This window comes from Lithobates pipiens, unplaced genomic scaffold, assembly GCF_037356315.1.
Source record: "Lithobates pipiens isolate NorthernLeopardFrog02 unplaced genomic scaffold, aLitPip1_a1.2 Scaffold_22, whole genome shotgun sequence".
NCBI classification, from domain to species: Eukaryota; Metazoa; Chordata; class Amphibia; order Anura; family Ranidae; genus Lithobates; species Lithobates pipiens.
The window spans coordinates 165479999-165497665 of record NW_027507784.1 but is presented as its reverse complement, the minus strand read 5'-3'; the positions used below and the strand labels follow the sequence as shown (position 1 = coordinate 165497665).

The 17667-nt window shown below is 42.9% G+C and overlaps 1 protein-coding gene across 31 annotated transcripts in view; it reads left to right on the top strand.

The window, feature by feature from the left end:
* The window catches only part of ABI2 (abl interactor 2), a 164263-nt gene that overhangs the window by 129406 nt on the left and 17190 nt on the right, over positions 1-17667 (top strand). For 17 of the 31 annotated variants that reach the window (XM_077448547.1, XM_077448549.1, XM_077448546.1 and 14 more), the window contains one exon: positions 7859-7963. The exons of the other annotated variants lie outside the window; for them this stretch is intronic. In XM_077448547.1, coding sequence (XP_077304673.1) covers positions 7859-7963 — 105 coding nt within the window. The remainder of the gene's footprint in view (positions 1-7858; positions 7964-17667) is intronic. 31 annotated transcript variants of the gene reach the window in all.

Sequence of the window (17667 nt, the reverse complement as noted above, 5' to 3'; positions counted from 1 at the left end):
TCCCGATGCTAGCTCCCATAGTTATGAGAGCTCCGCTCTCTGCCAGTCCTTTTATAGACACAGGGCCATCCAGTAATGTTATACGGAGACACTACACTTTTGTGAAGTCACAGCCCCATCATTCCCCAGGCAGTGACACCGTGACCTGCAGGGCTGCATGCTTGGATAAGACAAAAAAAAGTACATTCGATCCTGTGCGCTCGATGAGCTGAATAAAGGGAGAGTGGGTAATTTAGAACTCTTTCACATCGAGTGGAGAGTTACATTTGTGGCACAAGGACAGTTCTTAGATGGTTCTTAGATAAGCTGACTGTGGATCGCTGCCAGCTCATGACAGGCTAGAAGTAACTCTGTGGAAGGCAAGGACAGAAAGAGAGCAGCGCCATCTAAGTGCAGCATGAAGACATTTTATTCCATAAAAGGCAATTGGTAACTCACAAGATGTATGAGATGTCAGTGCATGTGGGATTATGTGTGTGGTTATTATGCATGTGGTTCATCCTCTCGTGGGAAATATGATCTTCTCACTGGTGAAGAGGCAGCTGATGGATCCAGGGACGCCAGTGGTTTCCAGTGCTTTCAGACACTCAGGATGGCTCAAGCCGCGTACACACGTAGCCGTCTGTCCGACGTACTTAGTCTGACGGACGTCCGCCAGACTGTCCGTCGGAATTTTCAAACGGGCTACTTGCCCACACACGGCACTTTTTCAGCGGACTAATACGGCGTACTAAGTCCGCCGTACTTTCGAAATGAACGGACTCGCCCACACACGCGGAGGAAAGTCCTCTCATTTCGAGTGCGTCTCCAGGTAGGCGGGGCCCGTGAAGGAGACATCGCTGGCCCCGCCGCCTGGTATGGACTTAAAGGGGAACCCCCAACGCCGGAAAAAAATCGGCGTGGGGGTCCCCCCCAAGTCCACAACAGACCCTTGTCCGAACACGCTACCCGGCCGGCCAGGAAAGGGGGGCGAGCGAGCGCCCCCCCTCCTGAGCCATACCAGGCCGCGTGCCCTCAACATGGGGGGTGCCTTGGGGAAGGGGGGGCCACGCGGCCCCCCACCCCAAAGCGCCTTGTCCCCATGTTGATGAGGACAAGGGCCTCTTCCTGACAACCCTGGCCGTTGGTTGTCGGGGTCTGCGGGCGAGGGGCTTATCGGAATCCGGGAGCCCCTTTTAATAAGGGGGCCCCCGGATACCGGCCCCCCACCCTATGTGAATGAGTATGGGGTACAATGTACCCATTCACCTGTAAAATAAAAGTACAAAAAAAAAACACAACACACGAGATAAAATACTTTATTGCACAGCTCCGGGGGTCTTCCGTCTTCGGGGGTCTTCTCGCCGGACTCCTCCGCTATCTTCTTGTAGCTCTTTTGCTAGCGGAGGAGTCCGGCTTTCTTCCTCGCCGCCGGCCTCTTCTCCCGACTTCGGGGGTCTTGTCCCCCTCTTCGGTTCTTCTGCCGGGCCACCGCGCCTTCTTATAGCTCTTTTACAGGCGGTGGCCCGATCTTCTGTCGCCGCTGCCGCCTTCCGTTCTTCTTCTTCTTCTCCAGGAGATGTTGCCTCGACGATCTCTCCGGCCGCAATGCCAGGGACGCCCTGCGCTGCCACTTATATAGGGACAAGGGGCGGTGTCACATGGCTTTATGTCACATGGGTTGATGTCACATGGGACTGTGACATCGTAAGGGGGCGGGGTCACCATGCGACACCAACCCATGTGAAATAAAGCCATGTGACACCGCCCCTTGTCCCTATATAAGTGGCCGCGCAGTGCGTCCCTGGCATTGTGGCCGGAGAGAGCGTCGAGTCAACTTCTCCAGGAGAAGGAGAAGAAGAAGAACGGAAGGCGGCGGCGACAGAAGACCGGGCCACCGCCTGTAAAAGAGCTATAAGAAGGCGCGGTGGCCCGGCAGAAGAACCGAAGAGGGGGACAAGACCCCCAAAGTCGGGAGAAGAGGCCGGCGGCGAGGAAGAAAGCCGGACTCCTCCGCTAGCAAAAGAGCTACAAGAAGATAGCGGAGGAGTCCGGCGAGAAGACCCCCGAAGACGGAAGACCCCCGGAGCTGTGCAATAAAGTATTTTATCTCGTTTTTTTTTTTGTACTTTTATTTATCCTCATCAACATGGGGACAAGGTGCTTTGGGGTGGGGGGCCGCATGGCCCCCCTTCCCCAAGGCACCCCCCCATGTTGAGGGCACGCGGCCTGGTACGGCTCGGGGGGGGGGGGCGCTCGCTCGCCCCCCCTTTCCTGGCCGGCCGGGTAGCGTGCTCGGACAAGGGTCTGTTGTGGACTTTGGGGGACCCCCACTCCGATATTTTTTTGCGACGTCTCCCTCGCGGGCCCCGCCTACCTGGAGACCCGCTCGAAATGAGCGGACTTTTCTCCGGGCGGGAAAAGTCTGCTCATTTCAAAAGTACGGCGGACTGGCATACACACGGCCGGATTGTCCGCCGAAATGCGAGTACGGCGGGCAGATTGATGTGCAACACGGCATTCTAAGTCCGCCGTACTTTCGGGTCAAAAAAGTATGCCGGAGGCTACACACGGGGGGATTGTTTGGCGGACTTGAGTTTGCCGGACTTTTCTTTTGATCGTGTGTACGCGGCATCAGACAGCGGTGTACGTCACTTCCGGTTGTGACGTACACCGATGTGTGGGGGCTGTCCTGAGTGTCTGCAATAATGCTGCACTTAGGTGGCGCTGCTCTCCTTCTGTTTGTGCTCTGATAAGGGTCTGGTATGGATTTTGGGGGACCATTTATTTTTATTTTTTAAATTTTTGATGTGGGGTTCCCCTTCAAGATCATCAAAGCACAGGTCACATGCGAAAGTTGGATGGGTTAAGATGGTCTGACTTTGATCCAACTTCAATGATATCCAATGGGCCGAGTAAGACCCAAAGTCAGACCAAAGTACTGCAGGAACCTTTTTCAAAGTCGGATCAACTTGTGTCGCAGCAGTTAGGACGGCTCTCATAAGGAATTATTGATTTACTCAGGTCATATGGCACATGTGCCACATATACTCCCAACGTCGGAGCGTATGTCATACCAGAGTGAGCCTTATCAACAGAAAAGTCAAAAAGTGTGTGTTTTTACTTTTTTTGCCTATTGACTGACAATGCTGCTGCTGTCCAAATGCCCCCCGACCCCCCCCCCCCCCCCCATTTTCGCCTGATGATCTGGCCAGTAACACACCTGACACCACTCCGGAGGAATGAGCATGGGGGGGAATTTGGACAGCAGCCTTGTCAGTTTGGGGGGAGGGGAATTGTTAAAGTACTAGTAGATTTAAATACTGTAACAAATTTAAGCTGAACTCCAGCTGATATTTTAAAATCAGTTAGAGCAGTTTTTTTTGTTGGTATAAAGGTTTTACATACATAAAACCTGATCATTTTAACCACCCCCGCTGTCTGGTCTGTCTCGTCCCTGTAACTGCAAGAGAGATTTTCTGTTGAAAAACAGACTGACTGGCTGGATCATAAAGAGGAAAATAGAAGAAAAAAGCCAAAAAAGAAAATTAATACAGCCATCACATCTAAGACTTGGTAAACTGCAATATAATCAATGTGTGCTTTTGGGTTTAATACTGCTTTAAGGCCACATATATATGGCTGGTTACGTGCAACTTGCAGATTCTTGCGGCTCGAAAAACCAGGGCATGCGAACAGCAGCAGCTGCTAAGGCCGACGGTGGCTGCTGCTATCTGTATGTAGCTGCACACAGAGTGGATAGCTGTGGTTATGGTTGTCCAAGCCCATGCACAGTCAGCTGCATCCAGGTTTGAACATCTGTCCCTAACAGCAGGTGACTGCTCTGTGTGTGGCTACATGCGAGCAGCAGTGGCCGCTGTCAGCCTGTCATTAGTTTAAATAGGCTGAGCAGGTGCTGCTATTTGTATGTCCTGGTTATTCCTGTGACAAGAATCTGCTGATTCTTGCTGCTGGTATCCACAGGCTGCTTGTATCGGCTGTGAAAGGGTTTAATGTAAAATATATTTATAGGTCCCAGGTCAATGTGTGTACAAACTAATGTTTTTATTTGTTATTAATTTTAATAACTTCCTGTGACAGTAAAGAAGAAAATGTACTGGTGTAGTTAAATCACAATTCCAGCCACACACAACCAGATAACAATTAATAGCTTGTTAAAGATAAAATGGCAAAACCAGCTTTACTGCAATATTTACCGTCAATCCAGAGATTTCCAACACAGTTTTTATTTCTGACCCTAGATGTTTTCGGTTTGATGGTCAACATCATTCAGCCCTCTTTCTGTGAGTCCAGGTCATCCTGTGGCTGGCCAGTGAAAGGAGAAGCATGCAGCGGTGAACTCGTATCTGTTACCCTACTTTCTCCTCTTATGCGCATACTTTTGTCAGCACATGAACTGATTGGATCCATCTTACTGTGGTTTCTTCCTCTCACTTGCCAGCCCTGCTATACAGGGAATGTATGAGACTGATATCAGGTACTTTGGCAAAATTCAAGTATTTGCACTGCTTGCATTTAAAATATATAGTTTTAGGTTAATGATTACAGGGCCATATAATTTGTCTTTTTTTTTTTTTTATTACATTTTTTTTTTTTTTTATGAATCATCCTAACTTTACATTGATTTGATTCATTTTATCTAAGTTTCTGCATTTAATCACTTTAAGAACAATTTTAGGTGGTTAGGGTAATATGCCAGTTAGCATCAGCCTCTATATTCATGCATTTTTATCTTGAGACTAGTGAAAATACAAGCATTAGCCAGTGTCCTTTAACTGTCCCTCGCTAAGGTTTCTGCATATTACGCTACAGGGGAAAAAAATGCATTTGTGGTTTATCTCACTCACTTGTCATGTGCTTGTATTCTATTTGCTTGTTAATATATTTTCTACTGTATTCTCTCATCTACATTATTAACATTATTAATGTAATCAATGTGCAGTATAACATTTGCTTGGGCTTTCGCATTCTTTGGTCTTATGCTTAATTATATGTTTGTGGTGCCAAATATACTTGTCATAGAAGGTAAAAATGTGTGCTATCAGTTTTTTGAGATTAGGCAATGTTGGTTGGTATGCTTGCATCTGAATAGCACAACATCTCCCACTTGAGGTTTCTTTGATGCAGAGGTGGCATGCTCTCTGTACCTAATTTATAATGCACACTTTTGCCTTACCTTAATAAAAATGCTTAAACATAAATAGGCATGCTATCCAAATGAAGGATAGCATGATGCTTATGTTTTCTCCTTTTCCTCTGCATGTCTTGGTCCTTTTCATATACATGTGTTTCTGTGCACCCCTCATTTACCAGCATCTTGAGAAATAAGTTAACGTAGATTAAGACTGCACTAAAGACATTGCATCCTCCAGTACCAAAGGATTGGACGCAGCTTTTTTTTCTGATTAGACAAGCATACTTTTTTTAAACTAACCTGTATCTCTACTCGGGTAATGATACAGTAATCCACGTCTTCAGATTTGGAATCGTAATATTGACAACCTTGTGTTATCCTGTTTTAGTGAGGTCAGGAAATACCTACCATCTATATGTTGTGTGTGTTTTTTTTTTTTTTTTTTGATGCTACTGTATTGTGGTAAATATTCATATATCCAGCATTACAGCACAGAGCACTGTTACAGAAAGTGGAAGAGCTCCAGTTATTGTTAAAACGGTGTTCCGCCCCAAAAAATGAAAAATTAAAAGCCAGCAGCTACCCATACTACAGCTGCTGGCTTTTAACAATAGGACACTTACCCGTCCTGGAATCCCGCAATCTCAGCACCGCAGCTGATGATTTAATCAGCTGTTGGGTGCTGGCGCCGCCATTGCGGGTACGGGTACTTGGCAGTGTAGCCTTACAGTTTCATGCCGGGAAACCTACTGCGCATGCGCTAGGCCCTGCTTCTCTCTCCTAATGGCCCAGTGACAAGAAGAGGAGGAGGAAAGAGCCCCGCGGTGATGTCATGGGCCACGGCCCGGACTCCTGGACATGGAACAGGATACCTGTCAAAGACAGGTATTCTGTCCTCTCCCGAAAGGTTCCAATTGTGAAGAAATTATCTCAACATTTTTCTGAAAAGGTGTTCTTTACCTTAAGTTAGATGTATTTTCTTTCCATATCAATTGTCTCTTGAAACAACTGCTTCCCTGATAACTGTTTCCCTTGTGCAGTTGTCAGAACATTATCTTTAGGGGATTTTTATTTATGTTTAGCTTGCTCAGCTAAGTTAAATTGTATATGCTTCAGTATATTTTCTTAAGGTACAAGACATCTGGGATTAAGTGGCAAATACTTTTCAAACTTAGAGTGCATTATATTTTGTTAGAACATCCTTGCACTGCACTTTGTGCAGTACTGAGCCACAGGTCCATTTTAGTTGAATTTTTTTGAGCTTTTGTGAACTAGGACTGTTTACACTTGCCTTCCATTTTATTTCTTGAAAAGAGGCTCCGTCTTTGTTGCTATATAGGTATTACAATATTGAAAACATGTTTCTTGTACTTTTAATGTTGCAGAGGTTCTGATAAATGAATGTGTCAATATACACTTGGCCAAACAATGCTTAAACGTTCTGTCCTTGGGTTTTATGTAAAACGGATACATAAGGTTGACTGTACAGAAAGGATACACTTATGTATTTAGCCATACATAACTAGGGCATAGTATTCTTGCGCACACATTTTAGTTTTGGTACAGCCCCAGCTGTTGGTCAGGTGAATTTATTTATTCTCTAAATATTTTCACCTTTCTGCTTATTAGCTTGAGAATAATTAAGCTACAACAAGAAACGTTATGATGTGTATAAATAAGGCATCCACGCAATTCCAAGATGCACCAACGCCAGTATATCGAGTTCCCAATTCCAATGTGTTGCCATATTTTCCCCTCTGTGAAGCATTCCTTTCCCAGACCACTGTCCGTATAATAAATGTCCTCACTAACTGCATGCCGAGCACTGCGACCCCCCCCCCCCCCCCATTTACCTCTTGCCTTGTTGATCTGCTGCCACGCTCGCTGATCACTATAGACCAAGTGGAAGTGCGTTTAGGCATACCAGACAGATGCACTGAACTATATTTCAAGACTACAGCAAAGCCTACAGTAATGTGGCCTGCCATCACATGCCATTTTTGCATCTTTTTCATGTTGCTTGTATATGTATGTTGGAACAAGTATGTGATCATAATGTTCTAAACCAGTAAAAGCAACCAAAATCTTTTATTGTTTATATAGCCCATATAATACTGTATAGTAATGGTAGAATATTTGGGTACTCTTCAGTGAGTAGAGTAGCAGGGCTGGTTCTTTTACAAGCTGGCATACTTTAACATATAAGCCTTCCTTCTTTCATCTGGAGTTTCAAGCAAATGTTTGAAATGGGGACAGGCTGCTTATTATCTGTAACCACACCCACCGTATACTTACAAGGCTACACTGTCAGCCACATCAAAGATAATTATTACCTTGCTCACATTGCTATAGACTTTGCTACTAATTGTTGGGCTTGATGCACTGGTGTGTGATTGTCCATTACAATTTAATGATAACATTTAGAAAAAAAATGGCCATGCTTTTTCATTTGCTTGCTCTTAGAAGTCTTAGTAACTATTTTTTAAGGCCGGGCACACTGCCGTGTTGTAAATGTCAGACGTACACACTTCAGTGAATCAGTCTCACATATGCCAAAACATCTGTACACTTAACAATTCCCTTTCCTTTTTCTTGCTTTCCTGCATTCTAGGATCTCCATCCACCACATATCTGTCTGGCTTCTTAATTCTTGCTCTACATTTGTTTACCCCTCTCTAGCTCTCTTTAATTCTCTAATATTACTCTTAACTTTCTGGCTCACAGATAGACCACCTGTTCTTTTCTGTGGAATGCTTGTCAGACTGGTAAACAAAAGGGACATGAAGCAGCCAGCAATTGCAAGAAATGTGAGGGTGAAAAAAGTGCTAGGTCAGTACACTTTATTGACCAGTCCTATGAAATTATAGTGTAATCTCTAAGAATACATTTTCAACAGTCACACTTTAAATGTAACTGCTTTTTCTGCTGATAACACAAAACGTAATGGATAAATAAAATCGCCAATTGCTGATGCAGCAAGTCAAGCACATGATGCAGGAAATATGTAACTAAATATCCATGTGCAGACACTCGTGGATTGCTCTGCACTCTGTACTCAGAAACCAAACTGCCCAAGAGTGGCAGCTTTGTCAGAGTGTGAAAATGGCATATTGACATTCAGAAGGCTGCCTGCCATAATTAAATGCATTATAAAACCTGCTGACATCAGCTATGGTGGTTTTAACATTTGAGTCTGGTTTTGAGCCTCTTTTGAAGTATAATATGTTAAGGCTGCTGATGCCATGCAAGTATTGAACAATGTTTTACTTTAAATAGTTTGAATGGCGAGGCTTAAAAAATTGTTTTTTAATGTAGCATTAAAGAAGGTATCATGCTTTTTCAGTAAAAGTAATATTTTGGGGAATTTGAATGCATTATGTTAGCGCTCCCGCTGCATCATCAGGACAGAAAAGGATGTCGTAGAGACCATATGTAACCAAACAGGTAAATAGACAGCGGAAGCACATATACATAACGTTCTCACTTGCCAAACGTTTATAAAATAATACAAATGTTTTTGAGTCACCTGCCAGACTTTGCTATGTGGCCTCTTGCCAGCCTACAGGGCAAGTACTCTCACTAGAAGCCGTATTTCAACTGTGGGCTTCTATATGCATCAGACTCCACATAATTGAGTTTAATATGTTTAATATGATTGTATGAAGGAATACATGCATGAAACCGTGTTTTTTTTTTTTTTTTTTTTTTTTTTTTCCTTCACAAAATAATACGACTTGAGTTGTTCTTTAAATGGCATAAATAATATGTCATGACAAGGCTCTTAGAAACAAAGCTGCCTGTTATGTTGGTTACTGGGGCACAGCATTTTTCAGGGTACCTAATCCTGGTCAGCATATTAGATTTGCTAATATGAAAAGAAGAAAGTGAATTAGTTGGCTGGTTGGTTGCGTTCATTGATTTAACAGTGTCTCATGTAAACGACATTCGGAATTTTCATTAGACTGAAGCTAAGTTATTTTGGCCCCACTGGAAGCCTCAAGGCTATTTATAATTATTATTATTCTTGCTATCATTTTGGTTAAAAGATGTGAAGGAATTCTAATGGGGTTTATTCATCATGGGTAGTGCAAAACAGAACCAGCACAAGTCCAAAATTTTTTGTTTGCAAAGTTCATACAGTGTATATGTGGGCTCGGCATATGGAGCCTTTTTGTTCTGAAGTGTACTGGAGCACAGTGAAGAGCATTGGCGGAGGAACATCTGTGGATTGCCATGTCCGGAACTGTACACATTAATTGTGTGCTTTAGGCTTGCATTAAGAGACTTTGATCTGCAGATGCTATTGCTGCAAGTAAGATGTGTCCTTACCAAGAACAAGTTGTGCTAGTGTACAAACCAGTTATCCAGACTGACAATGACCACCTTCCAGTTAGATGCACCTCTGCCTAACAGTACACTTAGGCAGTGTCCGTCATAAAAGTAAGCCAAGCAGGCTAAAATTGCTGCTATTTTGTGACTCCTAATCCTCAGCCCATGTTCATTTGCTTGCCTCTGTGATGGTTTGGAAATACCAATGTTTGGATTGTTCATATTTTGCTATCATTCACCTCTGTCAAGAAAAGATTCACATAATCAATTAAGACCCATATGATTCTAATAAATTTACAAACAAATATAGGCGTCCTATCTTATTTTTATTTTTTTTAACTCTTTTCTCTAATAAAAATATTTGGACAGCTTGTCGGAGCCCATTTCCATCAATTTTACCTAAAATTGTGCAAATGCAACACAAACATTACAGTCCTCCAAGTGTCATCAACCATGTGCAAGTCATGGCTAGGGTATTTTAAAATGTATGTCCAGCCAAAACTCTTATATATAGTTTGGGATACAATGGGTAAGGTTTAGAACCCCTGTCAGTTTTACTGCTGTCTGAGGCTCCATGAGAGATTCCTTTCACTTGCTGTCATGGTGACCGCCATTTCAGCAGACAGGAAGTGAGGAAACGCTTGCAACAGGGACACGGGCAGCAAAAAAAAACTGGGATTCTAGATGTCACTGGGACAGTAAGTGGGAATAAATCTTTTAATGGAGCCCTTGCTAGCAGTAAAACCTGATAGTGTGTTTAAAGATACTTGTGTGGAGCCATGGGGTTTATTTACTAAAGGGAATTTTCCACTTGGCTTAGTGAACAAGTAAAACTCTGACTTCCATCACTCAATCATGTGCAAGCAATAATATGGTTTCTTGCACGCAATTGGGTATTCTTTGCAAAGTGAATTGTTATCGCATACACAGAGCTGGTGAAAAGTCTCTTGCAGACTGAACAGCCTATTTGCCGATAGTAAATCAAATCCATGATGCACACACATTTTTAGCCAGCTCAAAAAGTGCATGCCACCTTGCCATATATCTTCCAGGCATTGTAGAGAGGCAAGCCCGTGCCACTGTTTGTTTCGGCAGTTTGGGCCAGGTTTTGCATAAAACAGGCACACAAATAAGCCAGGTGTGTGCTGGGCTTATGTTAGAGCTGGGAGTCTAGGTTAGTGGGCCCACCCTCCCGAGGGCGTCAGTCTGTGCAAGGGAGCTGTTGGGAGCATGTTGCTCCCTACTGTCCATGCTGGGGCAGTGAAAGGCTGAGCCTGTGAGATTGTAGCAGCAGAGAGCTGCAGGAGATACAGTAAGAGTTGAGGAAGGTTCAGCGTTTAGTAAACGGGGACTGTGTGTTTCACGGTCTGGAGGACCAAGGCAGGAGGCCTAAGCAGACACTGCAGAGAAGAGCCATGAGGTGGAGTACTGTTTGTTTTGACACATTGATGGTGATTTTTTTTTTTATAGCACATTAAATAAAGCCCTGTGTGGTTGAAAGTGTACATGGCCTTGAAAAAGTATTAATACCCCTTGACATTTTCTGCATTTTGTCATGTTACAACCAAAAACGTAAATGTTTTTTATTGGAATTTTTTGTGATGGACCAACACAAATTGGCACATAATTGTAAAATGGAAGGAAAATGATAAATGTTTTTTTTTTTTTTTTTTACAAGTATCTGAAAAGTGTGGCATGCATTTGTATTTAGCTCCCCTGAGTCAATACAGAATTACCTTTTGCTGCAAATCTAGGGTAACATTTTGCCCATTTTTCTTTGCAAAATAGCTCAAGCTCTGTCAGATTGGATGGAGAGCGGATCTAAACAGTAATTTTCTTGTCTTGCCACAGATTCTCAATTGAATTTAGGTGTGGACTTTGACTGGGCCACTCTAACGCATGAATATGCTTTCATCTAAACCATTCCATTGTAGCTCTGGTTGTATGTTTAGGGCCATTATCTTGCTGGAAAGTGAACCTCCACCCCATTCTCAAGTCTTTTGCAGATTCTAACAGGCTTTCTTCTAAGATTGCCCTGTATTTAACTCCATTCATCTTCCCATCAACTCTGATCAGTTTCCCTGACCCTGCTGAAGAAAACATCCCCACAACATGATGATGCTGCTGCCACCACCACCATATTTCACGGTGGGGATGGTGTGTTCAGGGTGATGTGCAGTGTTAGTCTTCTACCACACATAGCGTTTTGCTTTGAGACCAAAAAGTTCAATTTTGGTCTCATCTGACCAGAGCACCTTCTTCCACATGTTTGTTGTGTCCCCCACATGGCTTCTCACAAGCTGCAAACAAGACTTCTTATGGCTATCCTCTTGCCACTGTTCCATAAAGGCCAGATTTGTGGAATGCACGACTGACAGTTGTCCTGTGGACAGATTCTCCCACCCGAGCTGTTGGATCTCTGCAGCTCCTCTAGAGTTACCATGGGCCTCTTGGCTGCTTCTCTGATTAATGCTCTCCTTGCCCGGCCTGTCAGTTTAGGTGGACGGCCATGTCTTGGTAGGTTTGCACTTGTGCCATACTCTTTCTATTTTTGTATGATGGATTGAACATTACTCTTTCAGATGTTCAAAGGTTGGAATATTTTTTTTAAAACTTAACCCTGCTTTAAACTTCTCCACGACTTTATCTCGGACCTGTCTGGTTTGTTCCTTAGCCTTCATGATGCTGTTTGTTCACTAAACTAAAGTTCTCTAACAAACCTCTGAGAGCTTCACAGAACAGCTGTTTATAATAGGTAGACTCTATTGGCTAGTTAGGTGACTTGTAAAGGCAATTGGTTCCACTTAATCTTAGTTGGGGATCTCAAAGCAAAGGGAGCTTAATACAAATGCACGCCACACTTTTCAAATATTTTTAAAATGTTTTGAAAACCATTTATCATTTTCCTACTACTTCACAATTATGTGCCACTTTGTTTTGGTCACATAAAATCCCAATAAAATACATTTACATTTTTTTGTTGTAACATAACAAAATGTGGAACATTTTAAGGGGTGTGAATACTTTTTCAAAGAACTGTACAGAAGTCCAAATGTAAATAGCAGTTTTTAAAAACCAAAACCTTGTTGGTTGCATAATATCTGGTATAAACAGAGGGTAAAAGTTTACAGCCACTCTGCACTAGTTTACTGTAGAACGAAAGTTGCACTTTTGGTCCTTATCCTCATACATTCTACTAAAGCGTGATCATTTTGAAATTCTTTTTACATTTCCTCATTTTATTGTCTTGCTCATTTCCTTAGCATGCAAGCATCATTCTTGGTATGACAGTGGAGCCCTTTAGTTGGCATTATCTCGAAAATATTCATATTAGGAAAGCCCAGATGCTAACAGTGTAATGTAACCATTTGCCAACCGCACACTGTAACTTTACTGCTACAGTGTGGGTCGGCTGCGCAGAATCATGTACAGTATCTCACAGAAGTATGCCCCTCACATTTTTGAAAATATTTTATTATCTTTTTATGTGACAACACTGAAGAAATAATACTTTGCTGCAATGTAAAGTAGTGAGTGTACAGCTTGTATAACAGTGTAAATTTGCTGCCCCTTCAAAATAACACAACACACAGCCATTAATGTCTAAACCGCTGACAACAAAAGCGAGTACACCCCGAAGTGAAAATGTCCAAATTGGGCCCAAAGTGTTAATATTTTGTGTGGCCACCATTATTTTCCAAGAAAGAAAAGCAAAAACCTCTCCTGCGCCCTGGTGTCAAGGTCCTCAATATGTGGTGTAGCCAGCTGCACATAGTAATGTCTATCGTGTTGCAGCCCTCCTCAGAATAATGGGTATTCAGATACTAAAAGAAACAAAAAAGAAAAGGGGGGCGCACCGACCTAGTGCATTACCACTAATACCACTAATTACCACTAAAGCTCTATTAGTGGTAATGCACTAGGTCGGTGCGCCCTCCTTTTCTTTTTTGTCACCATTATTTTCCACCTTGGCCTTATCCCTCTTGGGCATGGAGTTCACCAGAGCTTCACAGGTTGCCGCTGGAGTCCTCTTCCACTCCTCCATGATGACATCACAGAGCTGGTGGATGTTGGAGACCTTGCACTCCTCCACCTTTCATTTGAGGATACCCCACAGATGCTCAATAGGGTTTAGGTCTGGAGCCATACTTGGCTAGTCCATCACCTTTACCCTCAGCTTCTTTAGAAAGGCAGTGGTTATCTTGAAGGTGTGTTTGGTGTCATTATTATCATGTTGGAGTACTACCCTGGGGCCCAGCCTGTGAAGGGAGTGGCTCATGCTCTGCTTCAGTATGTCACAATACATGTTGACATTCATGGTTCCCTCTATTAACTGTAGCTCCCCAGTGCTGGCAGTGCCGTTCAGCCCCAGATCAGGACACTCCCACCACCATGCTTGACTGTAGGCAAGACACACTTGTCTTTGTACCCCTCACCTGGTTGCTGCCACACATGTTTGACACCATCTGAACCAAATAAGTTTGTCTTGGTTTCATTAGACCACAGGACATGGTTCCAGTAATTTATTTCCTTAATCTGCTTGTCTTTAGCAAACTGTGGGCTTTCTTGTGCATCATCTTTAGAAGAGGCTTCCTTCTGGGACAACAACCATGCAGATCAATTTGATGCAGTGTGCAGCATATGGTCTGAGCACTGACAGGCTGACCCCCACCCCTTCAACCTCTGTAGCAATGCTGGCAGCACTCATAGGTCGATTTTCCCAAATCCAACCTCTGGATAGGACACTGAACACATGCACTCAGCTCCTTTGGTTGTCCATGGCGAGGCCTGTTCTGAATGTAACTGGTCCTCTCAAACCGCTGTGTGGTTTTGGCCACGTGCTTCAGCTCAGTTTCAGGGTCTTGGCAATCTTCTTATAGACTAGGCCAGGGGTGCTCAACCTGTGGCTCTCCAGCTGTTGCAAAACTACAAGTCCCATCATGCCTCTGCCTCTGGGTGTCATGCTTGTGGCTGTCGGAGTCTTGCTATGCCTCATGGGACTTGTAGTTCCGCAACAGCTGGAGAGCCACAGGTTGAGCACCCCTGGACTAGGCCATCCTTATGTTGAGTAACAATTCTTTTTTTCAGATTCTCAGAGTTCTTTGTCATGAGGTGCCATATTGAACTTCCAGTGACCAGTATGAGAGAGTGAGAGCGATAACACCAAATTTAACACACCTGCTCCCCATTCACACCTGAAACCTTGTAACACTAACGAGTCACATGACACCGGGGAGAGAAAATGGCTAATTGGGGCCAATTTACTCATTTTCACTTAGGGGTGTATTCACTGTTGTTGCTAGCTGTTTAGACATTAATGGCTGTGTGTTGAGCTATTTTGGGGGGACAGCAAATTTACACTGTTATACAAGCTGTGCATACACTTCTTTATATTGCAGCAACGTGTCATTTCTTCAGTGTTATCACATGAAAATACATAAAATATTTACAAAAGTTTGAGATTTGTACTCGCTTTCATAAGATACTGTATATATACGCGATTCTGCATTTTCAAGTAGGGGACTAGCTGGAACACCAGGGATTTCACATAAAGGAAGCAATACAAAGAAAAGTGGATACTGTGTCGTACATGGTACATATCGGGAATATGAAGTGTTGGGGTAGTAAATGCTTTAAGTGGTTAAGCTGCCCATACATGTGCAGAACTATTTTATAATGGTACATTGGCATTACCAAAGTCTGGTACAAATAAATGCTTAGGTAAGTCATACAGTTAACATAAACATATATAAGTGGAAAATGGTCATTGATCCCCCGTACAGTTGCATAAACATGTCTAGTGAGAAACATGCACACACAAAAAATATTAACTGAACTGATATACCGTATTTATTTTAACAAGTATGCTGGTTGATTTGTGTGATACACAAGATACGATGTCTGATAATCAGCTCAGACAGTGTAATGAGTCTCACATGTGGTATTGCCATACTCCGGAGTAATAACAGAATGTGTTTTGGGGTATAATTCTAAGTATTTCCATACTGTGTGTGATAAAGATCTTCTTAAATTGCAGACTGTGTAAAAAAAAAAAAAAAATGTAAGTCCCCCCCATTTTCTAAAAACTTGTGGCAAAAAAAAAATCTTAGACTCATCATGTCTCTTAAATACCTTGGGGTGTTTGTTCTCCAAAATGTGGTTATTTTATAGGTGTTTCCACTGTCCTGGTGCTCCAGGACCCCCAAAAATATCATCGGTAGTTAGATATATATACGTTTTGCCCCTAAAGATGCCTCAGGGTGCTTCCTTTGTGTGGATTTTGTGTCCCTGTATATGACTAGGCTGTGAAATTCTCACAAATGTGGTATCGCCATACTTGGAAGAAGTAGCAGAGCGTATTTTGGGGTATAATTCTAAGTATGCCTATGTGTTAGAAATCTCTTCTTGAGTGACAACTTTGTTATAAAAAAAAAATGCATTTTCATATTCTTTCATGCATTTTCCAAAAACCTGACTCACTATACCTTTCCGAAAATACCACGGAGTGTTTGCTTTACAAAATCTGATAATTTTTTGGGTGTTTCCACTGTCCTGGTGCTCCAGGGCCTCCAACAATGTGAATATGTTACTACTTTAACCACCTCCCGCCCACCGTATAGACAAATGACTGTGTGCGGGGTGCTCTCTTTTGGGACAAAAGCTGATCACATGTACACAAGGAAATGCCGGTTATCAACACTCCTTGCCTCACACTGACCATGTGAGGAAAGTCGATCAGCGGCATTTCCTCCCAGGGACGACCTGTACAGATAATCAGGGCAGTGATCATCAGTACCTTGATGATCAGTGCCTTGATGATCAGTGCAGCCCCAACAGTGCCAATCAGTGATGCATATCCATGCCACCTATCAGTGACCATCAGTGCTGCATATTAGTGCCGTCTCATCGGCACACACCAGTGAAGGGGGAAAAACGACTTATTTACAAAATTTTCTGACAAACGAAAACGTTATTTTCAAAAGTTTTAGCTTTTTTTCTTTTTTTTTTTTTTTTTTTTTTTTTTTTAGCAAAAAAATAAACCCAGCAGTGATTAACCATTTACAGACTGGACCATTTTGCTGGCTTAAGACCAGACCACTTTTTGCGATTCGGCACTGCGTCGCTTTAACTGACAATTACGCGGTAGTGCGACGTGGCTCCCAAACAGAATTGACGTCCTTTTTTTTTTCCCACAAATAGAGCTTTCTTTTGGTGGTATTTGATCACCCCTGCTTTTTTATTTTTTTGCGCTATAAACAAAAATAGAGCGACAATTTTGAAAAAAAACGCATTATTTTTTACTTTTGGTTATAATAAATATCCCCCAAAAATATCTTTAAAAAAAAACAAACATTTTTTTCCCGCAGTTTAGGCCGATATGTATTCTTCTACATATTTTTGGTAAAAAAAAAATCGCAATAAGCAACTATTGATTGGTTTGTGCAAAAGTTATAGCGTTTACAAAATAGGGGATAGTTTTATGGCATTTTTTATTATTTTTTTTTTTTACTAGTAATGGCGGCGATCAGCGATTTTTATAGTGACTGCGACATTAAGGCGGACACATCGGACATTTTTGACACATTTTTGGGACCATTGTCATTTATACAGCAATCACTGCTATACAAATGCAGTGATTCCTGTGTAAATGACACTGGCAGTGAAGGGGTTAACCAGTCAGTGGCAGTGTAGGGGTTAAGTGTTCCTAGGGGCGTTTTACTAACTGTTGGGGGCTGGGCTTTCTTTTAGTGAACACTGATCTCTGCTCCAATCACATGGAGCAGAGATCAGCGTCACTTGTTGCTAGGCAGAACGGGGAGATGCTGTTTACAACGGCATCTCCCAGTTCAGCCACCCCATGAGACGATCGCGGGTATGCCCGCGGCGATCGAGTCTGTGGGATCCGCAACCGGACTCACGGGGGCCCCAACCGGCATGCTCGCGATGGCGGGGCGGCATTTAAGATTGGACGTACCTGTACGTTAATATGCCTGCCCGTGCCATTCTGCCGACGTACATCAGCGTGCGCCGGTCGGGAAGTGGTTAAATACCACCAATAGAAAGCTCTGTGTGAAAATTATAAAACATTTATTGGAATACAGCGTTTGCATGACACAATTGTCATTCAAATTGTGACACTGTTGAAAAGTGAAAATTTATTGAAGCGGTTAAAGTATTAACATGGATAGTAACACTTCCTTGGT